This window comes from Cherax quadricarinatus, chromosome 86, assembly GCF_038502225.1.
Source record: "Cherax quadricarinatus isolate ZL_2023a chromosome 86, ASM3850222v1, whole genome shotgun sequence".
Taxonomy (NCBI): domain Eukaryota; kingdom Metazoa; phylum Arthropoda; class Malacostraca; order Decapoda; family Parastacidae; genus Cherax; species Cherax quadricarinatus.
The window spans coordinates 2,768,475-2,792,444 of NC_091377.1; the positions used below are offsets into that span (position 1 = coordinate 2,768,475).

General features: G+C 41.9%; 1 protein-coding gene across 1 annotated transcript in view; it reads left to right on the top strand.

The window, feature by feature from the left end:
- The window catches only part of LOC128703077 (uncharacterized), a 116,812-nt gene that overhangs the window by 43,568 nt on the left and 49,274 nt on the right, over nt 1-23,970 (top strand). Inside the window, exons 27-41 of the mRNA XM_070103563.1 lie at nt 4,375-4,521; nt 5,324-5,417; nt 5,772-5,917; nt 7,301-7,486; nt 8,187-8,371; nt 9,002-9,091; nt 9,195-9,328; nt 9,579-9,777; nt 10,081-10,306; nt 11,490-11,700; nt 13,187-13,311; nt 15,995-16,150; nt 17,688-17,807; nt 21,275-21,364; nt 22,223-22,417. Of these exons, the coding sequence (XP_069959664.1) occupies nt 4,375-4,521; nt 5,324-5,417; nt 5,772-5,917; nt 7,301-7,486; nt 8,187-8,371; nt 9,002-9,091; nt 9,195-9,328; nt 9,579-9,777; nt 10,081-10,306; nt 11,490-11,700; nt 13,187-13,311; nt 15,995-16,150; nt 17,688-17,807; nt 21,275-21,364; nt 22,223-22,417 (2,304 nt within the window). The remainder of the gene's footprint in view (nt 1-4,374; nt 4,522-5,323; nt 5,418-5,771; nt 5,918-7,300; nt 7,487-8,186; nt 8,372-9,001; nt 9,092-9,194; nt 9,329-9,578; nt 9,778-10,080; nt 10,307-11,489; nt 11,701-13,186; nt 13,312-15,994; nt 16,151-17,687; nt 17,808-21,274; nt 21,365-22,222; nt 22,418-23,970) is intronic.

The following is a 23,970-nucleotide window of genomic DNA, read 5'->3' on the forward strand; positions in this document are numbered from 1 at the left end:
ACTTGCCGAAGTTGATTTGTTCTGGTGACATACTGGTCTGAGGGTCTGGCGTGTTTTGATACTGAAGCAAGCCGGTGGTCACCGCCTCGGTATTGAGACTCCAGTTTGCATCCATTTGAGATGTCAGTAAGTGCTTCGTAGATTTGACGGCTACCTCTCCCCACCCATTGGGCTGTGGGTGGTGTGTGGATTAAAGGTGATGGCTCACTCCCTATCATCGCAGAAGTGACTCCGTTTCTTTTGCAGTGAACTCCAGGCCTCCATCTGTGCTCTGTTCTTCGAGAACACCGAACGTTGCAAAGTAACTGAGAAGAGCCTTGATGAAGCCCTTGGCGCCTGACTTGGATGCGACAGTGTGTGGCCAGCTGCTGAACCTGTCCACGATGACTAGGTACCCAATGCTGCGCACTACACAGAAGTCAGCAGCGATGGCTTGGAAGGGGTTGCTTGGCACAAATGGTTGTACAGGCGGCATACAAGGCTGGGAGGGTGACATTCCCCAGCAAGCATGGCACCTGGAACGCGTGCTCTCGATGTCTCTGGTAATGCCTGGCCAAAAAACGGCACCTACTGCCGTACTTTGCATGCGACTTCTGCTTTGGTGAGCTGCATGAAGTGTCTGTATGACCTCATTCCAAAGCGCCTGTGGTATCGCGATCCTATGGTCGATCATGACGACTTCATCCATGAGAGATAATCTGTCGTGGTACTGCCAGTATGGTTGCAGCTCCTCTGGTAAGGCATCCCAGGATGGTGGGAACCCCAATTCAACTAGTGGTGTGAGCAGCTGGAGGTCGTGGTCAGCGGAGGGGAACGCCTTGACACTCTCCCATGTGACTGCGCCGAGAGAGTCCACTGATGATCTTGCTGCCACCATGAGGAGTGTCTCCAGGTCATTGTGGGTGCCCACCGAGACCCGGATAGGTGACAGAGCACACATTTCACTGGCTGTGTCCTTTGGGTCTGTGGCTGATGGGTACCACAATGTTGCATCTGCTGCTGGGATGGTCTTGCTGGGGATGTGCACGATCCGGCACTGCCACATGAGAGTGCGCTGTTTCAGTCTGAAGAGCCTCAGATTGGTGATGTCGTCTAGTGCCTGATGCCCAAGGATTTTTACAAGCGGCTTGTGGTCGGTAGTTATAACGAGATCCTGGCACCCCATGGTGAAGAAGCGGCTATCTTCCAGTGCCCATGCGACGGCCAAGGCCTCCCCCTCAATTGGAGCATATCACTTCTCAGCATCCCTTAAGAAGTGAGACTCGGCTAGCGTTACCTTCCATCCGTCTGCACAACATCCAGGAATAGTATGGTCACAGCTGCAATGTTTCTGGCGGAGCCAGTAACCCACCCCCATTCTAGACCAGTCAGGGTTGAGGCACGTCCTCTTGCTGGGATCAAATATCTCGACCCCTGCTTTAATGGTGTTGATGATTGCCTCCTTTGAGCGATGGAACGCCTCTTCCAGGGTTGAGTCCCATCTGAAGCTGACCTTGGGGCTGAGGAGTGGCTTGAATGGTGCCATCATGTCCGTGGTCCTACCGTAGTGCGATACCTGGTTAACGAGACTAAACCAAGCCCGTACATCCGTGATATTGGCTGGTCATGGGAACATTGCAATGGCATTCAGGTACTTAGGTAGGGGTCTCACTTCGGACCAGGCTATCTGAAACCCTGCGAACTCCACTTCCATCATGGCAAACTGAAACTTAGCTGGATTGAGGACCACAACATTGCAGCCTACGACTTCCAGATAGTCAATCACTTGCCACCAATGTTCCTTCAAATCCGTGTCCCATATGATGGTGTCGTCGACGCATTTGGTTTTTCTAGGTACATCAGCAATGATGGTGTCATACCGTTGCGTGTAGGCGTCCTGCAATGCGAGGAGCCCATCGGCGCACAACAGTAGCAGAGCCTGCCTTGCTCCATCAGGAATGTTGTCTTGTGATGATTCTCAGACCGGATCTCAATGGAGTGAAAGCTGTTCCATGCATCTGTGATGGTCTTGAACGTATTAGGTGGAACAGCCTTTGCCTGTTTAATGGGTGGTACAGTGTGATGGGTCTCCCACACACTGTGGCAATTTAGCGGTTGCAGATCCACCATGCAATGGGGCATGCCATCCAACTTGAGTGACAAGACCATACTGTGGAGCCAAGTTATAGATGTGTTCAGAGGCACTCGCTCTATGACAGCCAGCACCACATCCCTATCCAGTTGGTCCTACACTTCCAGTTGCCAGTGAACTGGGATGTTTGGAGGTCATCTGGTCACTACCGGTTGCACCTCTGGGTCAACCTGAATCTCCATTGGAGGGCCCATCATCGCAGGGAGCGGCTGGTGTGGGCATATGTTGGAGGTCGACGAAGCGTACCTCTCCAAGAGCCATGTCTTCATCTCCGCCATGGGCTCAAGTGATGGTGCTATGGGCAAACTGGCGGGACAGGGAGGAAGTGCTGTGCGCCGTAGGCACCCACTGGGGCTGGTATATGTATGTGCTGCATTCCCACACACACCGGTTTCTGTCACACCAATTTTTGGGAAGTCAGGTCCGATAACCTTCAGCTGTTCCACCGCAACTCGGCTCAGATAAAACCGGCTGGTGGAGTCCATGACATAGACCACTGCAGATGTCTTGAATTGCTTCCCTTGTTTGTTGCAACTGGACAGCGTGAGGAACACAGCACCCAGAACATTTATCTCCGCATTATTTGCAACCATAATGCATGTGGAGACACGGGTGAGGTGCAGTTGGCGTAAGCTCAACTTCTTGAGGATCCGCAGTCCCATCAGACAGGTCTGTGCACTGGAGTTGGTGATGGCCGAGATACAGGCTGACCGCTGTGGTGGACACGGTGTCCTTGTCACGTCATAGGCCTAGCCGTCCACGGCTACTGTTAAAGATAGCGTTGAATGAGGCAGAGCCTCACCTGCACAGGAACCTATCTCGGTGGTAGCCACATAGTGAAACAGCGCCTCCACCGACCCACTGGATGATGGTGGAGATGACTTAGGGGGACGTGGGTTGTTCTTTTTCCAGCATCCGAGCCACAACGTGAATTACTCGAGTTTGCCTCTCACCATACCAGACTGGGGAGTGAGAGAGCCACACTGGCAGCATATCTTGCATCTCACCTGGGCCTGCTCACCATGATCCTGTGTGGGCATCCCACATTACTGCGGGGGGGGGGGGGGGGGGGGGGGGGAATGGTAGGGGGCGTGGAAAGAGACATATTTCCACAGTACCTCGAGAAGCCTCTATGATTCTATGTTCCACAGGCCAAGTATATGTAGACACGTGGGGGCAACGGGCTGCTGGTCACGGCACCTGTTGTCTCGATGGTGTCTGGTCTTAAAAGAAAAAGATAATGTCTCTCTCACTCCCTTCTGCCTTTGTTCAAGCATGGAGGTTGCTAGCTCAACTTGTCTAATATAACCTAACATTCACTTATATTAAGGTCTAAGGCTACGTTATTAATATCTACAGTTACGTCATTAATTCTAATATTAGTTACTAACTGTATAAATCTACCTAAACCTTCCTTGAAGAGCATATGTATGTCAATACGCGCACTTGCTGCCTCCGCCAACTAGGGTGTGTGTGTGTACTCACCTATTTGTACTCACCTATTTGTGGTTGCAGGGGTCGATTCACAGCTCCTGGCCCCGCCCCTTCGCTGTGTGTGTGTGTGTGTGTGTGTGTGTGTGTGTGTGTGTGTGTGTGGATGTGGATGTTGAGGGCTCGTACTGCTTATTTACTGCTTACACTGTGGAACTTCGGGGGGACCAAATAAGTTTCCACGCATGTTATTAGGATTTTATATGCATTTGAAAATGAGAAAAGGCTATGATTCACTGTACAGAATTTTCACTTTACAGTAGTAGCGCAGAACATAATTTGCTGTATAACTAGGGCCCTAAAGTAGCAGGTATATATATTTAATACACAAGCCATCTCCTACCAAGGTAGGGTGATTTTAAAAAAAATGCATTCACAATCTTTCAGTCAATAGCTCTGTTAATGGAATTGCGCAACATCCCCACCTGCAACATCCTCACCTGCAACATCCTCACCTGCAACATATCCACCTTTCCTTCAGAGTGTACTTTCAAACATAAGAAAGAAGGAGCGCACCAACAAACCTACTGGCCCATGCTAGGGAGGTTCAAGTCACACCCACTCATATACTTGCCTAACTTATTTTTAAAGCTACTGAAGGTTTTTGCTTCAGTAACAATTGTTACGAAACCAATGCTTTCCTAAATCCTTTTGTTGAGCCTCTAGGACTCTAGTCTGGCAAATATAAAATAATTAATGTGTGAAGCTAATAAGGTTATAATTGCAGTTCTTTTTTTGTTTTCTTTATCCAGCGTCATTTTGGTTCAGTGGAGAACAATTTGCAAATTAACTTGGGTGAGAACTTCGAAGATCCACAACATCGTGTTGACATTTTCCAGGCCTTCACAGTGTACCTGGCCGACCACAGCACCACCCTGAACTCCACCCTCAGTGTAAAGGTACTTCAGGGCTAGAATGAATGAGTTGAAAACTGTGCTTGAGACTGCTGAAATGCCATGTTTTCGCAAAAACATAAGCAATATGCCTGACCACCCCAAGTTGCTGGAGGATCCAGGGCTGGAAAAATCACAACTAGCCTCGACTCTGGAAATAGAAATTGGATAACGTTTCGGGTTTTTCTAGACCTGAAAGTTGATTATGGTCGGGTACGGGTGAAACGTAGTCTGGGTTTACATATCCAATTTGTGGGTTAGTTGTGAAGAATTCCTTACCTCATTTTGTAACTTAGTTACATCCTAAATTTCATGATGTGCAGGAAGTCCACAACTTTAGTTTCATTCCTGATATGTCAATATACAATTAAATTGTCGCCCTGTTGTTTCAACTTGCAAACAAGTGATTTGTTTGCAAGTTGAAGGTACAAAGAATGCTTGACACGTGTTACACAGGTTTAGTTCTTATGATTATAATCATAACTGACACTTGTAGCAGATGTGTAGTTAACTTTTTTTGAAGGGTTCTTGATCCGAGGAATTAGTGGTTTCCTATCCTTCCTCTGATCAGACTTGACCATCTCTGACCTTCCGAGAACTGTATGACCATTATGCTGAGCACTTTTCAGTGAATACAATAATAATAATAATAATAATAATAATAATAATTTATTTTTTATTTGATATTACTTAGATTTTTTTGTTTATTTTTTTCATATTTTTTTCCATTTAATTTTTTTTTATTTTCATTTCATTTTCCATTTTTATTATTTTTTTTATTTTTCATTTTATCCTGTATTTGTTGCAGCACCAAAGAAGTAACCTGGACCTGAAGGTGGGAGGAGACTGGTTCTACGATCACCACGTCCTCAACACTGGCTTCCTCGTGCAGTACGCTACAGGTAACCCATCATCCTCAAGCTTGTAGAAAGCAAATGTTGCAAAGCTAGCATTAACACGCAGAGCAAAATGTAGCAATGAAAGTCACTCTCAAGCCTGTAGAAAGCATATGTTGCGAAGTTAGCTTCTTTACAGGTCCTGTCTTATTACTTGCTTGACCTATCCCTCCCTGTGCTTACCTAACACTCCTTACTCTCTCACTGTGAGAGGTACAACTTTTCCTATAAATTCATGCTCTCTTTTCACTTGTGTATCTGCTGTAGAGGATCCCAGAAGAGGGTTGAAATATACAAATCAATCAGTCTGTGTTTCTACCTCTAAGTGGGTTATTAATGAGCATAATTTCTTGTTCATAGACCGACAGGTGGAGTCACGCTTCCACATGAAGAAGGAACGTTCAGTGTTCCTGGACACTTTGGGTTCCTGGTACTTAAAGGTCCCAGATGTTGTCCACTGGGAGGTCAAGGGTCATGTCAAAGAGAAGAGAGGCAAAATATATACGGTAAGTACGAAGAATGTAAATGGATTCCTTTGTTCCCACTGTATCATTGGATATTCCAGTGTAATATTGACATTTTTATCTCTTAGTAATAAACGTGTAGGTAAGACACGTGCATTTTTTAACACTCCAGCTGTCTCCCACTGAGGCAGGGTGACCCAAAAAGGAAAAAAAGCATAAAGTTTTTATTTTATGTTTAGTAATACCTAGGTAGTAGGTTGGTGGACAGCAACTACCCAGGGAGGTACTACCGTCCTGCCAAGTGAGTGTAAAACGAAAGCCTGTAATTGTTTTACATGATGGTAGGATTGCTGGTGTCTTTTTTCTGTCTCATAAACATGCAAGATTTCAGGTATGTCTTGCTACTTCTACTTACACTTAGGTCACACTACACATACATGTACAAGCATATATATACACAACCCTCTGAGTTTTCTACTATTTTCTTTCTAGTTCTTGTTCTTGTTTATTTCCTCTTATCTCCATGGGGAAGTGGAACAGAATTCTTCCTCCGTAAGCCATGCGTGTTGTAAGAGGCGACTAAAATGCCGGGAGCAAGGGGCTAGTAACCCCTTCTCCTGTATAAATTTCCAAATTTAAAAAGAGAAACTTTCGTTTTTCTTTTTGGGCCACCCCGCCTTGGTGGGATATAGCCGGTTTGTTGAAAAAAAAAATTTAGTAATACATGAGTAGAGGTTATATGAACTTATTAAAGACATTTATTAAGGAAACAAATACTGTCAGGAGACAAATCTAAAGAATTAAATCTCTTTCCTCTCTGATCTTTCATTTAATGTTCTGATTAGTGCATACGTATCTTGTACCGAAAACTGGTCGGTACTACTGTATCAGTTCCACTTAGTAATACAGTAGTACAGGAGAATAAAAGGTGACTGTGGAATACTGATTTACTGACCACTAGGGTGGTCAATAAAATCAATCTTAGGTAGTTAAGGAATAGTGGTAACGAGAGATGTATATGGCAGATTGCGTCATTTAGATTGCCTATTTTGACAGAAGAACTTTGAGGACCTCTTCAATTTGACATAGTTTTCACACGCAAAGGACGTTTTATATTGTGGTTTCATACAATTTACATTGTAGTATTACTGTTAAAGTAACCAGAATTAGGCCTAAATTATCTGCCTAGGTTTTCTTTGCACCTAAATATCATATCTCCATGCACTTTAATTATCTTACATTCTGCAGTTTATATATACCGAATTATTCTATCAGTTAATTTTATGCTTATTGTATTTCAAGTCTGCTCAAAATGCACTGCCTTCAATCTCTTATACTGTACATACGAATCATTTTGATAATTTTTTGAAAGCCTAATGCTCGTGTGATTCCATCTAACCAACACGAGTGTGTGTATATTGACAGTTCGAGGGAGAAGCCAAGTCAGGCAGCAACTGGCGTGTTGAGGTGGGTGGAGCATATGGTGACTTCTCATCACGTCTTGAAGAAATCCACAACTTGCTCCTTGACATTACTCTCTCCCCCTACGGCCTCACCAGAATCAATGCCACTTTCCATGCCAACGACCGACAGATGAGCCTTGAGACTAAAGTAAGCAAAATCCACTTCAACGTAAATGATCAATTGAAATCTCAAATGCTTATGAATAACATTTTTTCTTAAAAATCATTATATGGTATGCAGAGCATTTATAATCATGGTAAGCACCAGTTCATAGGGGGTCATATAATATTTGGGGAATGTCAGGCAGTAAGATTTAATCTAAATAACTGACAGGTATCTTCAGTTCCTCAAGTCAAGAGTTCATCACTAGCACCAAAAGTACCTCTTCTTGAAGAGGTGAATATGTAGAATGATGGTTTAGTCTCCGTATCCCACATCTCTATACATGACGAAAGTATGAACCATGCTTTCACAGGAAGGAGATTATTAATAAGGAATTTTAAATCGTCAGGGATCATACAGTCTCTGGGGAAATGACTGGGAAGCAGTCAGGTTTTTTAAAAGAAACGGGATAGTAATTCCAGTTACTTGGATGAAGATCCCTTCACTGGCATCATGGCACCCACATTCTCTTGACAAGGACTTATGCACTGTCTGCACACTGTCAGTCAGTACAGAGGCGTGAGAAGGTTTCTGAATGAAATGTGTTTTGTCGAAGTGACTTTAGGTATCTTGTGTGTCCAATATGTTATCTCAAGAGTATGGATTATCACATCTGATAGCGATTGAGGGATGATATCCAGGAACATAACTGCCTGTTGAGAAAAAATGTTGCTTTGACCCCCAGGTGCTGACGAACGCTGGTCGAAACTATCGTGTACGTGTGGAGTACGAGAGCGGTTTGGACCACCTTCAGGCACAGGGCCACAACCTTCACCTTGAATTACACCTTCCCAACCAGCTCTACACCGTCAACACTGCTATCACCTTCGGCTCTGTCATTACCATCACCAATGAGCTTCATCTGGACAGGTGAGTTGTGATTGAACCAGGGGGTGTCACAGCAATACCATGGTATCTTGGTACAGAGGACATCATCTACTGAGCCTGTAGTTATGAGTGAGAGGATTTTGCTTTGGGGATCTGCCTATCATGGGTCAGTAGGCTTGCTGTAGCGATGCCATCTTTGTGAGAGGGAGGGCGAAAGGAATAGTTGAAAGTGAGGGACGGAGAGAGATATACAAGATGTCTCGGCCTTCACCCACCCAATGATATTGGGTGAGTAAAGGCAAAATTTGACATTACACCTGTTGCTCCCTGTTTATCATCAAATAGGTACTCGGGTATTACTAAGTGTTGTGGATGACATCCTGCAGGGAGGTACAATAGTACAAATTTGAGAGGGCCAGACTTAATAATAAATTGATAGATAATGACTATTTGTAAATTCATTTGGGTAAAAAATGAAATTTATTACATGATCAATTTTTCCCTTATTGCAGGATTACTATGATAAATCGCGAAATATGTGGATTTTCATTTTAAATAGTTTACCACACTGTGTTAGAAACTAAGGTACCTTTCATAATATGGTGGAAGAGCAGTCATATTACATAAGATTCTGATTAAACTGCTTCGTATTACTTTTTCCATTGTTGTCAGGAACCGAGACATTCACATGAGTCTAATAGCGGACATCTTGAGGCCCAGACGGAGAGGGTTCCAAGCACTCCTCAAGTGGGATGCTAACAGGTCAGTTACTGTAGCTTTTTCTTCGTGTTTTCTCCTTAACCTTCTCAGTACATGTTGATTTCTCCTAGTTTTCATTGTTGCTGATAAGACCTTGTACTAACAGGGATCCTAACCAGAAGATGTACTTGGAGGTGCTGTATGAAACTCCCAGTGATAAGGAGTCTTCCTTCACCATGAATGGCCTTCTCTTCTTCCTAGGACAACAGTACCGTGCTCACTGGAGAACCCATGAACAGTGTAAGTTAATGCCACAGTGAGGCTTGTTTCTCATAAAGTACCTGTCAATACTAGAAATACTAATTATATAACATGTTACATAGCCTCTTGATCTGTCTTATTTGTTTTCACGACTGTAAGAGAATAAGCACCCATGACTATAGCGATTTCAACATCTCCCTACATTACATCCCTACACTATCAGCACACAAAGGTGACATTTCAGCCAGCTGCTCACTACCGAAGTAATGATTACATCGATATGTTTCAGTGGCGTATGTGGAGCGAGACCTGGTGTGGGAACACAAGAATGAGGGAAGCCTCAGCTGGATGGATACAAGTCGTTCAGTGCAGGCCATTACCGGTAACATGACTATGCGCTTCAGGAGAGGCGAGACGGCTGAGCTTTACGGAAAGTTTGACCTCATTACACCCTTCATGCACTGGAAAAAGAACTACCTGGAAGTGAAGTAAGTGATGGTGAGATTGTATATCTTCTGTATACAGTGATAGTGAATGATGAGAGTTTCTTCTTTTTTGGGTCACCCTGCCTTGGTGGGAGACGGCCGATGTGTTAAAAAGAGTTTGCTGATGAGGTCCTTAAAGTGAGGCCACAATATGCAATTATTATCTAAACTTCTGTTTTTGTTACCTTGATTTTATTTGTGCCATTAAGCATTGTTTATTAATAAAATTAATATGTTGCTGAATCAAAGTGAGAGTATAGAAATACCATAATTTAAATTTCATTAATATTATGTGGTGTTGGACAGGTATTTCCGAAATGCAGACCACATCGAGAGTACCCTAGGGTCGCAGTGGCATGATGGAGAGTTCATAGACTTGCAGCTTCTGGCACAGAAAAAGATGGACAATGCTAATTTTATGATTGAGACCAAGCTAGATGTAAGCTCCTCCTTCCAGGGCCTCGTCAGTGCCAGCACAGGAGTCAAGCTGGAGAAGAAACCCAACATTATAGACACTAACTTCTATATCCAGGTTAGCCATCAGACGATAAGTGATTCACGAAATCGTAACATGACTAAACAAATCAGGGAACTAGTGGGGCTTGAACCCATCGCGAGTGAGTCATAAAACTCACAGGTCAGTGAGGTTCTGTTATTTATTAAGTGGTAGTGTTACTTGAGGGATTGTTATTACATCAGGGACAAGCGTCTCCTCACACAAGTTTTAATCACAGCTGACCAGTTTAAGAGTCGACTACTTGAGGCATAATTGTATGAGTATATATGTTAATTTTATCTAGTTTCTGATTTCCTCCGCCCCTCAAGGAAGGTTCCTTGACGTTGGTGAGGAGCTCTTGATTTAGGGAACTGGATCTGTGCTCCAGTTCCCCGAATTAAGCCTGAATGCCTTCCACATCCCCCCCCCCCAGGCGTTGTATAATCCTCCGGGTTTAGCGCGTCCCCTTGATTATAATAATAATAATCTGATTTCCTCCCACTATAATAGAAAAAAAAATCTTTTTAAACACAGATCCATCACAACTCGAGGTTAACATCCTTATTCATATATTTTTTTTAATTGGTTACACGAGAATTATGTTGCTACTCTATTTTCTATAGCAGCTGCTTTGTTGGAATTAAAGCTATGTATCTGAGCCATATTCCATCATAAAGGACAAGTTTTAGTTTTGTACATATGGTAATGAAATCGGTCAAGCTAATCTGGGAGACTTCAGCAGGGCAGTAAGGATATGATCAAGCAATTTACTGTTTGTGTATGTATTGGGATCATGATGAGAAAAGTGTTAAGATTTTTAATATTACTCATCCCATCTTCAGTGTCTTACTTTCGGCAGTTCTAAAATGTTCCTGCTTTTGAAATTTCAGTGATTTTAGTAACCTACTTGTACAGCATGCTTCTGTTTTTTTTTTTTTTTAAGTAGACTAACCTGTGAGTAACCATCTTCAGAGCAACACTAAGTTGTATGCATCTGTACACAAATAACCCCCACATAGAAGAGAGGAGCTTACGACGACGTTTCGGTCCGACTTGGACCATTTACAAAGTCACACTTTGTAAATGTCACTTTGTAAATGGTCCAAGTCGGACCGAAACGTTGTCGTAAGCTCCTCTCTTCTATGTGCGGGTTATTTGTGTATCGTTCCAGTCACGTTATTGTGCCTTTTTTTTGTTATTTGTATGTATCTGTTTACAGTGGGACACTGACCGCTTGGAGATTTCCTTAGAGGGAAAGGATGATAGTTTATATGACGAGTTACGGTACTCTGTCTTCGGTCAAATACTGACCACCATCCAGGGCTACCGTGAGATGACCTCAGCTGTCGACCTGATTCTCAGGTCCTCCGCTATTGACCTTAAGGCTACCACTAAGTGGGAGGGGCACAGCTACGAGGTTAATTTCAATGGTAAGAATCGTCTGTTTTGAAGGAATACTGAGAGTTCCCATATCTGAAAAATTATAAAAATGTTTAATTAAGAAATTTTTAGATGTCAAGTAGGTAACCCTCTTGTTGAATAAGATTCAAATGGCTTGTACAAAAAGTTCCAAAAAGATCTAATACTGTCATAAAACCACCGAGCAAAAAATTAAACCTCGTGGAAATAGACATTAAATACAAAGTTCATAATGAATCCTGCCTTTTACGAGGCAGGGTAACCCAAAAAGGAAGAAAAGCTTTCATAGGTTTTTTTTTTTTTTCAAAAAAACCGGCCAAGGTGGGTGACCTAAAAAGAAAAACGAAAGTTTTTCCTTTTTACACTTAGTAATATATATAGAAGGGGGTTACTAGTTTCTTGCTCCCGGCATTTTAGTCACATCTTAAGACACGTAGGTTATGGAAGAACGCTTCTTCTCCACTTCCCCATGGACATACCCTCATTATTAAATATGGCCAGCACGGTTCAACAATTTTGCAGCGTGTAAAGAATCGTACCCCTAATATTTACAAGAAAAATGTTCGTCATACTTATAATATTTACAGGAAACTGTTCCAATCGTACCTATATTTACAGGAAACTGTTCCAATCGTACCTATATTTACAGGAAACTGTTCCAATCGTACCTATATTTACAGGAAACTGTTCCAATCGTACCTATATTTACAGGAAACTGTTCCAATCGTACCTATATTTACAGGAAACTGTTCCAATCGTACCTATATTTACAGGAAACTGTTCCAATCGTACCTATATTTACAGGAAACTGTTCCAATCGTACCTATATTTACAGGAAACTGTTCCAATCGTACCTATATTTACAGGAAACTGTTCCAATCGTACCTATATTTACAGGAAACTGTTCCAATCGTACCTATATTTACAGGAAACTGTTCCAATCGTACCTATATTTACAGGAAACTGTTCCAATCGTACCTATATTTACAGGAAACTGTTCCAATCATACTTAAAATATTTATAGGAAAACTGTTCTTTTCGTATCCACAATTTGAGAACTTCTCTTATCACACACATAATATTGACAAGAATGCTGCTGCCATAATATATGAAGAAACTGTATATGAAACAAGTAAGGCATCTGGTGATTCTTTTAACTAACGAACAAATCGATAAAATCTGCAAAATCAATGAAGAGGTAGTGGATTATTTCTCAGAGTTTAGGCCTTAGCAAAAGTAACAGCATTACATAGTACTATTAATCTGTACACAACCCCCACATTGGAGAATGAAACTTATGACGACGTTTCGGTCCAACTTGAACCATTAACAAGTCACACATATGCTGCTATGTATGATAATCTATGTAACTGTATTTGTGTATACCTGAATAAACTTACTTATTTACTTAAACAAAAGCTTATATTGTTCCAGTCACAGTATTGTGCATTTTTAATTATTTTTAATTTGTATATCATTGCCTTTCTTCACCTGCAGGTGATGTGTATACTGGGATGGAGTATCTGCGCAGTTCCCTGGTGGTTAACTCCTTAGAAGAAGATGTCATCACTGCTACCATCCTCCTGTACCTAGACCCTCAAGCTATGGAAGACAAGCTCTCGGTATGTCCCGTGACATCTATCACTTCAGGAGAGAGATGTGACTCGTCTGTATGGTCAGGTCACTATACTTGACGGCATAGTCTGTAAGGTCAGAGGGTTAAGTTTCTTACGGAGGATAGAAGAGGTCTAGCCTTTCCCCTCTTGTATCACACTGCAAGATGGGTTCCATGGTACTGAGTAGAGACCCTTATCAGGCACCATTACCCCAATGGGCTTATCGTTTTCCCTTGAATAGTAGTAATATAGCAGCTAACTCTTGTTTACCTTTTATACCTGGAGTTTACCTGGAGAGGGTTTTGGGGGTCAAAGCCCCCGCGGCTCGGTCTAAGACCAGGCCTTATAATGGTCACTTTTGGTAAAACTCCCATTTAAGAATCGATACAGCTCCTGTTGTTGCTTCGTTCTGATGTTCATTCTGTTGTCTCTTCATTCTTCTGTTATCGTTTGAAATACGTACTGACAAAAGATAATGGTTAATAATAAAGGAGAATGCAATAAGTCAGTTGCTGTCAAAAAGTCGAAGGAGTCAATGTCAAAGGTGGGTCCGTCAGCGAGGAGGGATGATAAAGTGTGTTAGAGTTGTGATAACGTCGTAGGAAATTCCTGCGTGCAATACGGGTTGAGTGCAACCAACCCACATCACAAAATAATGGTATAAAGATCAGGGTCAGGGTATATAATAAAATCATGAGTGTATTTATTCCTCTCCACTAAATGGCACCAGTCACTGGATGAATCCGAAGTCAGCTGTGTGGTAGCACTTGATATTGCTGGTGCTTTCGACCGGGTGTGGCACCAGGGCCTCTTGGCAGAACTGTAAGCACTTTGAATTGCAAGCTCTATGCTATGTCTCCTCAGTGATTACCTTTATGGTAGATCTCTAAAGGTAGTTCTCAATGGAACAGAATCAGCAAGTCATCCTACTGGGGCAAGTGTTCCACAAGGAAGCGTGCTGGGACCATTGTTATGGAATGTCTACTTCAGTGACCTTCTTCATCTAATCCCAGAATCCCATGCATATGGAGACTACTGTACACTGACATTCACTTGTCCAAGAGAAGAAATGTCAGCTGCTCTAAGCTACATCAATCACCAGCTTAGAGCTATATCAGCTTGGGGAAACCGATGGCAAGTAACATTTGCACCTGAGAAAATACAAATGATGGTCTCTAGGCACCATGATGGTAATTCCAATGCAGTAGTAAGTATGAATGGGAGGGTGTTGGTACCTGGAGAAGAAGTTGATATCCTTAGGGTGAAATTCGACTCCAAACTGACCATGAAGAACCACGTTGTAAATCTTGCAAACAAGGCAGCAAGGAAGTTTACAGCACTTTGCCGTATCTTGCATCTGCTTGACACTAGAGGTTCCAAGATTCTGTAAGAGGCACAAGTATGCTCACACCTTGAGTATGCTCCAGTTTCTTGGTTTGCCTGACTCCCACCCCCCTCTCATCTGAGACTGTTTGACAGAGTAGAGAACAGAGCAAGACGTCTCATCTCTCGCCTGGACCCATCCTGGATAGATGTCATTTCAGCAGAGCCTTCAACACAGGAGGGATGTGGGTGGCCTTACTGTTTTGTACAAGGCCAACATTGTCAAAGCACCACACTTGGCTCCACTTCGAGAACAGCAAGAAGCAAGCTTCTATACCACAAGACGGGCAAAAAGCAGCAACTTCACTCTAGCTGTTCCCTCCTCCAGAACATCACTCCATCTGAGATCATATATACCCAGGATGACTAGAGTCTGGAACACATTCGTACAGCATAATGATGTCAACAAGATAAAGTCAGTTTATCAAATGAAAATGCTGGCCCACAGATGGCTCCAACTTCATCCTGTTCCCTACTTGTATGTCTCATAACAAAAATGCTTTCAAATGAGGTGATTTAGGTAACAGCTTTTAGCTTGTCAATAAAGTTAGGAATTCTTAGCTTGTAAATAGCTTGTCAATAAAGCTAGGGATCCTTAACCTAACCTGTGTAAAAGAGAGAGAGTGAGAGAGAGAGAGAGAGAGAGAGAGAGAGAGAGAGAGAGATAATCATGTCAGTCACAATGATAAAATCGACAGGAGTGAATTCACAGTTAGTCCTGACAACCAAATGTGGTAGTGCCTTTCTTCTTGGAACTGAAGGACCAAGCCTGGTAGATAAAACACTCGCTTCACAAGCTGAGTGTCCGTGGTTTGATCCCTGATTAGGGTGGAACCATGGGCATGTTTGCTTACACTTAGTCCCGTTCACCTAGCAAATAAGTAGGTACCTGGGTGTAGGTCGGCTGGTGAGAGTCGCAGACTGGGGGACAAGACTGAAGTCCCCAATGGAAATAAGACAGTCCCTTGGCGATGCACTGACTTTCTTGCGCCACCCTGGGTGGCTAACCCTCCGGGGTTAAAAATCCGAACGAAATCTTATCTCCCTCGACTATTTGGAGACGGTTAAGTACATCTTGTGTTAGGTAAAGAGACACAGATGCCACTAACTTCTCCTTTTACCTAATATTTTATCGGTAATTCTACCATTATTCCTAACCCTTCTTACACCTGTTGCCACTGTTCATCTAGCAGTAGATAGGTACCTGGGTATTAGTCAACTGTTGAGTGGCATTCTTAGTGAAATAAGATGAGGTAGGACAGTTTTTAGCCAGTACAGTCAGTGGGGTAATTCGTTTCTTTTACAGATCAAGGCAAAATATTTTGAGCACGAGTTGCGTGTTGATGGTCAGCTGGCTACATACTCGCAGCACTTCAAGGCTGGCATCCAGATTGACTCCACGTGGGAGAGGCTTGCTCACGCTGTCATCATCTTGGGTCACTCTAAAGACGATATCATTAAGGTATGCACCACGTTAATTCCTCTTTCTTTAAGGTACGCACCATGTTAATCCCTCTTTGTTTACGGTACGCACCATGTTAATTCTTCTCTTTAAGGTACACACCACGTTAATTCCTCTTTCTTTAAGGTACGCACCATGTTAATCCCTCTTTGTTTACGGTACGCACCATGTTAATTCTTCTCTTTAAGGTACACACCACGTTAATTCCTCTTTCTTTAAGGTACGCACCATGTTAATTCTTCTCTTTAAGGTACGCACCGCATTAATTCCTCTTTAAGGTACGAACCACGTTAATTTCTTTCTGATCCTTATTCTTAAATATTAATGCATGTATTTATGATTCTGAGTCTAGATCTAGGTGAGAATATATACGATAGAGAAACCATTAAAACTGTCAGATTACACTGCTCTACGCCATAAAAACTTTCAGAAATAAAAAAAAAAATAATTCTTGACTAATGTTGGCTTATAATTGCAAACTGGCTCGATTTATAATAGGCCTAAACCGGCTGCTGTTGTCTTTGACCTAGAAAGGGAAAATGGTAAATCTGTACAAGGGAAAGATTTTTCAATTCAAACTGACAGTGTAATTATTTAAACCATAGCTTCCTATAATCACAAGACGTAATTGTTTAAGAAATGTATATGCAATTTACTTAAGCCAGTTGATTGTTATTATAGTCATGTTCTTTTTATCAGTAAACCAAAAACTTTAAGGTGGAAAAATCTGATTTTCTTCGATGCCAAAAAATTTCTCAAAATTTGTAGACTAGTGATCAGTAACATTAGTTCATGTAACAACTAGAGATTTAAAATGTCTGAAAATTATTCGTTTTATACATAAATTTGCATATACACTCAGGGGTGTATGTCTCACAATGCACACAGAGCTTACCTAAATCTCTTACGAAGTGAAGTATTCTTGACTGCTGGTGGACGGTTTACATACTGCTTTAATGAGCCTCCTGTAGTCGACAGCCTTTAAGCCCGATTAACCAACCAATTTTTGCATTAGCTTCTTTAGAAGAACTGTTAACATAAAAACAATTATTCTTTAGTTTTTTTTTTTACAAAGAGGTGTTTCAAATAACCCGCACATAACAGAGAAGCTCACGACGACGTTTCAGTCCGACTTGGACCATTTATAAAGTCACACTAACCAGAAATGGAGCAGGACGGCTATATATAGGCAGGAAGAGGTGGTGGTAGTAGTAGTACAAGAAGGTATATAATACCGACAAGATGAAATTAAGACACATGCGCAACATTTCATCTTGTCGGTATTATATACCTTCTTGTACTACTACTACTACAACTACCACCACCTCTTCCTGCCTATATATAGCCGTCCTGCTCCATTTCTGGTTAGTGTGACTTTGTAAATGGTCCAAGTCGGACCGAAACGTCGTAGTGAGCTTCTCTCTTTTATGTGCGGGTTATTTGTGTATCGTTCCAGTCACGGTATTGTGCCTTTTTTTTTGTTATTTAAAGAGGTGTTTATGAAGTTTAACTTCTTCTCTTCGGATGTTACTTGCAGAGTGAAGCCAGGGCGCAGTGGAATGACGATGTTGTGGGATTTGTGCTCCTGGGCCAGGTGAAATCACTGTCGGATTTCCTCGTGAGCTGTACGATCCTCACTCCTTTCTCAGGCTACAAGGTGGGTTGTAACTTTTCCAGGCTACAAGGTGGGTTGTAACTTTTCCAGGCTACAAGGTGGGTCGTAACTTTTCTAGGCTACAAGGTGGGGTCATAACTTTTCCAGGGTAAAAGGTGGGCTGTAACTTTTCCAGGCTACAAGGTGGGTTATAACTTTTCCAGGCTACAAGGTGGGTCATAACTTTTCCAGGCTACAAGGTGGGCTGTAACTTTTCCAGGCTACAAGGTGGGTCATAACTTTTCCAGGCTACAAGGTGGGTCATAGCTTTTCCAGGCTACAAGGTGGGTTATAACTTTTCCAGGCTACAAGGTGGGCTGTAACTTTTCCAGGCTACAAGGTGGGCTGTAACTTTTCCAGGCTACAAGGTGGGCTGTAACTTTTCCAGGCTACAAGGTGGGTCATAACTTTTCCAGGCTACAAGGTGGGTCATAACTTTTCCAGGCTACAAGGTGGGTCATAACTTTTCCAGGCTACAAGGTGGGTCATAACTTTTCCAGGCTACAAGGTGGGTCATAACTTTTCCAGGCTACAAGGTGGGTCATAACTTTTCCAGGCTACAAGGTGGGTCATAACTTTTCCAGGCTACAAGGTGGGTCATAACTTTTCCAGGCTACAAGGTGGGTCATAACTTTTCCAGGCTACAAGGTGGGTCATAACTTTTCCAGGCTACAAGGTGGGTCATAACTTTTCCAGGATACAAGGTGGGTCGTAACTTTTCCAGGCTACAAGGTGGGTCGTAACTTTTCCAGGCTACAAGGTGGGTCGTAACTTTTCCAGGCTACAAGGTGGGCTGTAACTTTTCCAGGCTACAAGGTGGGCTGTAACTTTTCCAGGCTACAAGGTGGGTCGTAACTTTTCCAGGCTACAAGGTGGGTCGTAATTTTTCCAGGCTACAAGGTGGGCTGTAACTTTTCCAGGCTACAAGGTGGGTCGTAACTTTTCCAGGCTACAAGGTGGGTCGTAATTTTTCCAGGCTACAAGGTGGGTCATAACTTTTCCAGGCTACAAGGTGGGTGGGGTAACTTTCCCAGGCTACAAGGTGACTGTTATATCAGTTCCAGAAATTAACAGATGCCCAGGAATACGAGTATAATCGTTTGTCTGACTAAAACTTTAGAAACGTCCAAGGAACAATCCATGACACAAAAATACATTAAATGTAGGGTTTTTTTTTTAACTATGTGAAGAGTTTCCACAAAGCCTACGTTAAAATTTGCACGAACAAGAAAACCATAAAAGAAAACTACTCATGGATATGGGATAGACACGTATGGGTTAGACACGTATGAGATAGACACATGGTTAAGACACGTATAGGATACAACATGTGTTGTCTACAGGCCTTTATTGTATCCGATTTATATAGCGACACCTTCAGATACGCAAAACAAACGTCCATACTTAATCTTTTATAGAGAAAAGCATTTCAGTCGAGAATAAAATACATCTCTGTACACCTCAGAGTTACATAAACTTAGTGGGAAGAGAAACAAGTACTCGTACCAGAGCCCAAAGCCATTGGAAAGGTTAAATGTGTACTGTTGGAAAGGTATTAAGATACCAGCAAGGGTGAGACGAATAAAATTAAACAGAATAAAGATATTGAAAGAAAATTTGAAAATGAATTCACCAAAAAGATCAAAATGTATGAACACAGCGAGATACAAAATAGAAATAATAGCACGATAAAAATTATCCAAATATGCGTGAAAATATAAGCGTGAAAATAATTCTCAAAATATGTTGCACAAACTAGAATGATTCATAAAGAGTGAAGAAACATGACTAAAAGTGTTTATAGGATAAGAGTCCAACTCGCTCTTTCTGATCAATAATTGATAGGTCTCCCAGTGGGCTGGGAACAAGCGTAACAAATCTCTTTATAAAAATTTTCTTTGCCATAGGCTTTTTGAATCTTGTCTTAATAAACGTGAGTTGGAACATGCATTTAATTTGGGTCCAGGCAGAACGTGAAGAATGAATAATTTTATGATGGAGACTGTAGCCCACAAACAACAGGATAATGTGGAACGTTAAAGCGGGGACTGTAGCCCACAAACAACAGGATAATGTGGAACGTTAAAGCGGGGACTGTAGCCCACAAACAACAGGATAATGTGGAACGTTGAAGCGGGGACTGTAGCCCACAAACAACAGGATAATGTGGAACGTTAAAGCGGGGACTGTAGCCCACAAACAACAGGATAATGTGGAACGTTAAAGCGGGGACTGTAGCCCACAAACAACAGGATAATGTGGAACGTTAAAGCGGGGACTGTAGCCCACAAACTCCAGGATAATGTGGAACGTTAAAGCGGGGACTGTAGCCCACAAACAACAGGATAATGTGGAACGTTAAAGCGGGGACTGTAGCCCACAAACAACAGGATAATGTGGAACGTTAAAGCGGGGACTGTAGCCCACAAACAACAGGATAATGTGGAACGTTAAAGCGGGGACTGTAGCCCACAAACTCCAGGATAATGTGGAACGTTAAAGCGGGGACTGTAGCCCACAAACTCCAGGATAATGTGGAACGTTAAAGCGGGGACTGTAGCCCACAAACTCCAGGATAATGTGGAACGTTAAAGCGGGGACTGTAGCCCACAAACTCCAGGATAATGTGGAACGTTAAAGCGGGGACTGTAGCCCACAAACTCCAGGATAATGTGGAACGTTAAAGCGGGGACTGTAGCCCACAAACTCCAGGTTAATGTGGAACGTTAAAGCGGGGACTGTAGCCCACAAACTCCAGGTTAATGTGGAACGTTAAGCGGGGTTAACCTTTACAATGCAATATAAACATTTCTCACTTTCATTTTACAATGGCAACTCAGTTTCGAGCAAAATGTCTTGCATTCCATGCATTTTATATATATATTAAATTTGTCGTCCCTGCAATCTTCATGTACTTTGTTTTTAGTACAACTAGGTTGGTTGCCACCGACTTTTGTTTCATGCATTGTGACCGAGGGAGAAAGGGATAAGAAGAGCCTTTTGTTGATTTAGTTTAGTTCTTAGTATATAACCTTGGTATACATCGAAAGGTCTGTTTGTCTTTCACATGAAGGGAGTCCACATAGCCCTTGTTGAAATTTGCACGAACAATAAAATGAAAGGAAAATTGTGCATGGATATGCGGGAGACTTATAGGATACACATCTTTCTTCTTTTTTTCAATGCACCGGCCGTATCCCACCGAGGCAGGGTGGCCCAAAAAGAAAAAGAAAAGTTTCTCCTTTTACATTTAGTATTATATACAGGAGAAGGGGTTACTAGCCCCTTGCTCCTGGCATTTTAGTCTACTCTTACGACACGCATGGCTTACGGAGGAAGAATTCTGTTCCTCTATAGGATACACATATGCAACAGATATGCCTAAACTTAATCTTTTTCTATAGAAAAATGTATTAAATGAGAATAAATGTCAGTATCCGTATCATTCATGTTACTGACTTGAATTTCAGATCATAACTGCAGAGCTAAGGAACTTGTTCCGTCTTCACCCTGAAGTTCGTGTCCACTCCAGGATTTTTGGACAGCTGGGAGAGCGAAAGGTACACTAGACGATGAGTGTTTGTGTTGATGTATTTAGGATGAAGACAAATTATTGCTGGAAAGGAAAGAGCTTTTCATCCCCCTTGGTCATGGAGAATCCCCCACCTCTCTGTGTTTAGTAGGGATGGGAGGGGCACGATTTTTCACATATGTATCCACCGTGGGCCAGTTGCTTACATCTGGTCAACCGGTAAAGTTTTGGCAACCACGACTGTATTTTTCCTCTAGGATACAATTCTCTATTCTTTTCATCTTCTCTTTCTCTGCTAATAATTTTATTTGTGAAGCATCTCATTGCACCATCTTGGTCTGTTATATGTAATAATTTAAATAACCTGGCTCTTATTAAATATTTCTGCACCATTTTCTTTATTATGTGCACTAAACACACACAAATGTTGCTAATGTGATGTTACAGGAAATAGATTATAGGCCTTTTAATGTTGTTGCTGCCGACCTGATATTAAAAAAAAAAACCATGAGCGGGGCTTGAACCCGAGGTTAGGTTAGGTAAGGTTTGTCAGGAAACAGGACAAGTGTTTCCTGACACGGGTCTTAGATGATGACCCGCCTTTGCAGCTTTGGTCATCTGACCGAGGCCTTCCGCTGGCTTACCGGTCCACCCCTTTAAAAATTATAGTCAGTTATAGGTTTAGAGAGTCGTAAAACTCCAGACCGACACTTTAGCCATCTTGTTAGTTGACTTGATAGTAATTGTGAGATAATTTCTATAGATGCAACTGAGGGTTAGAACACGTTGCTGTAGATAATGTACACTACACAACACTAGTCGTAAAGACATCATCAAAATTGTGAAGATCACAGGATAGACCTCTTTCACCAGTGACTTGTTTCAGTACGGTCTAGGCGCACGGTACGAGCATGGCCAGTTGCCACGACTCCGGGTATCACTGGAGCTATACACACCTCTCCCAGAGCTGCACACTATCTTCCTCGACCTGTGTAACAACTCCACCTTGGACGACATCAAGTACGACCTTGTCATGCAGTACGGACCTACGGAGAATTTAAAGCTCAGCCTTGAACTGCAGGTAGAAAACAATTATTTTTTATTAATTATGCAAAAAGGATATGAATCTCTTGCGTCAGCTTACCCGGTATTCAAGCATGTTATAAAATTACGTTTTTTTTATCTAATTATGTATAAACTAAACTCGTGAAAGGTAATCAGATGAGGATTCTAATTATTGTAAAGTATTATCTACCTGTTGATTCCGACACTGAAATTGCGTACCATATTTTTCGGCATACAAGGCACCCTTTTTTCTTCTTCTTCAAAAATACTTGAAAAATCAGCCTGCGTCTTATATGCTCAAGGTCAGGGTTAAGGGTAGGCTTCCCCCTCAACGGAGGTTCCTTGATGCCGGTGAGGGGCTCTTGATGTAGGGAATTGGATCTGTGCTCCGGTTCCCTGAACAGAGTCTGAATACCTTCCGTTCCCCCCTCCACATGCGCTGTATAATCCTACGGGTTTAGCGCTTCCCCATGATGATGATAAGGGTAGGCTTTGTGTTACGCTTTAGCAGTTGTTTACTAACTTTACGTTACAAGTGCTTGCAAACAGTCTTGTATGCTTGTGCGCCTTATATGTCGGAAAATACGGTAATTAAAACAAAACACAGAGAAAAAAGTTATATCATATAGAATATATTATGCCGACTAAAATACACGTGTTCATACAAGTAGGCACGTGTCTGTACAAGTAAGCACGTGTCTGTACAAGTAGGCACGTGTCTATTTTACGCAAGAAAACGGTTGTTCGGTCTACAGTTCAGAGATATAGACAAAGATGTCATAAATATATATATATATATATATATATATATATATATATATATATATATATATATATATATATATATATATATATATATATATATATATATATATATATATATCATGCACCAATGCTTAGCTGTCTATAATACATCTTTCAAAGAGATATATTTTTTATAGCATTAATGGTTCATGCTGCAGATGAATTCAACAGCACTTGACTTCCTTGGATCAAACCTGATTATCTTCTATTCCCCAAGTTCTATAAGAGCCCTTATGATCTTAGTGTTTCCTTTTGAGTGTAAATAATAATAATAATAATAATAATAATAATAATCCCTTCACAAAATGTCTATCACACGTGTACAGAGCCTAAGCTACATTTAAGCTTTTATAAAGCTTCTGTATTCACTGTGATTTTGTAAATGCGATTGAAAAGGATTTTCCAAAATTGAACAACGCATTCTATTCAATTTTAAATGCGCATGTTTAGTCGTATTCAAAAAATATTCCGCTGTATGGAGGAGCTTTGAAAGAGTAGTTTACTGTATCTCTTCGGTTATTATGCTATTTGAGCTGAGCCCCTCAAGGGAGGCTCTTTGATGCTGGTGAGGGGCTCTTGATCTAGGGAATTGGATCTGTGCTCCACGTGTGCTGTGCCCCACGTGTGCTGTATTATCCTACGGGTTCAGCGATCCCCCACGATAATAGAATTGCAAGGAATGCAATGAGGTTAACTCAGAGTAGAGAGAAAGGTAGCTTCAACTGTCTGGATTTAGGGACCTTTGTAAGCGTTAAGGTACTCTCC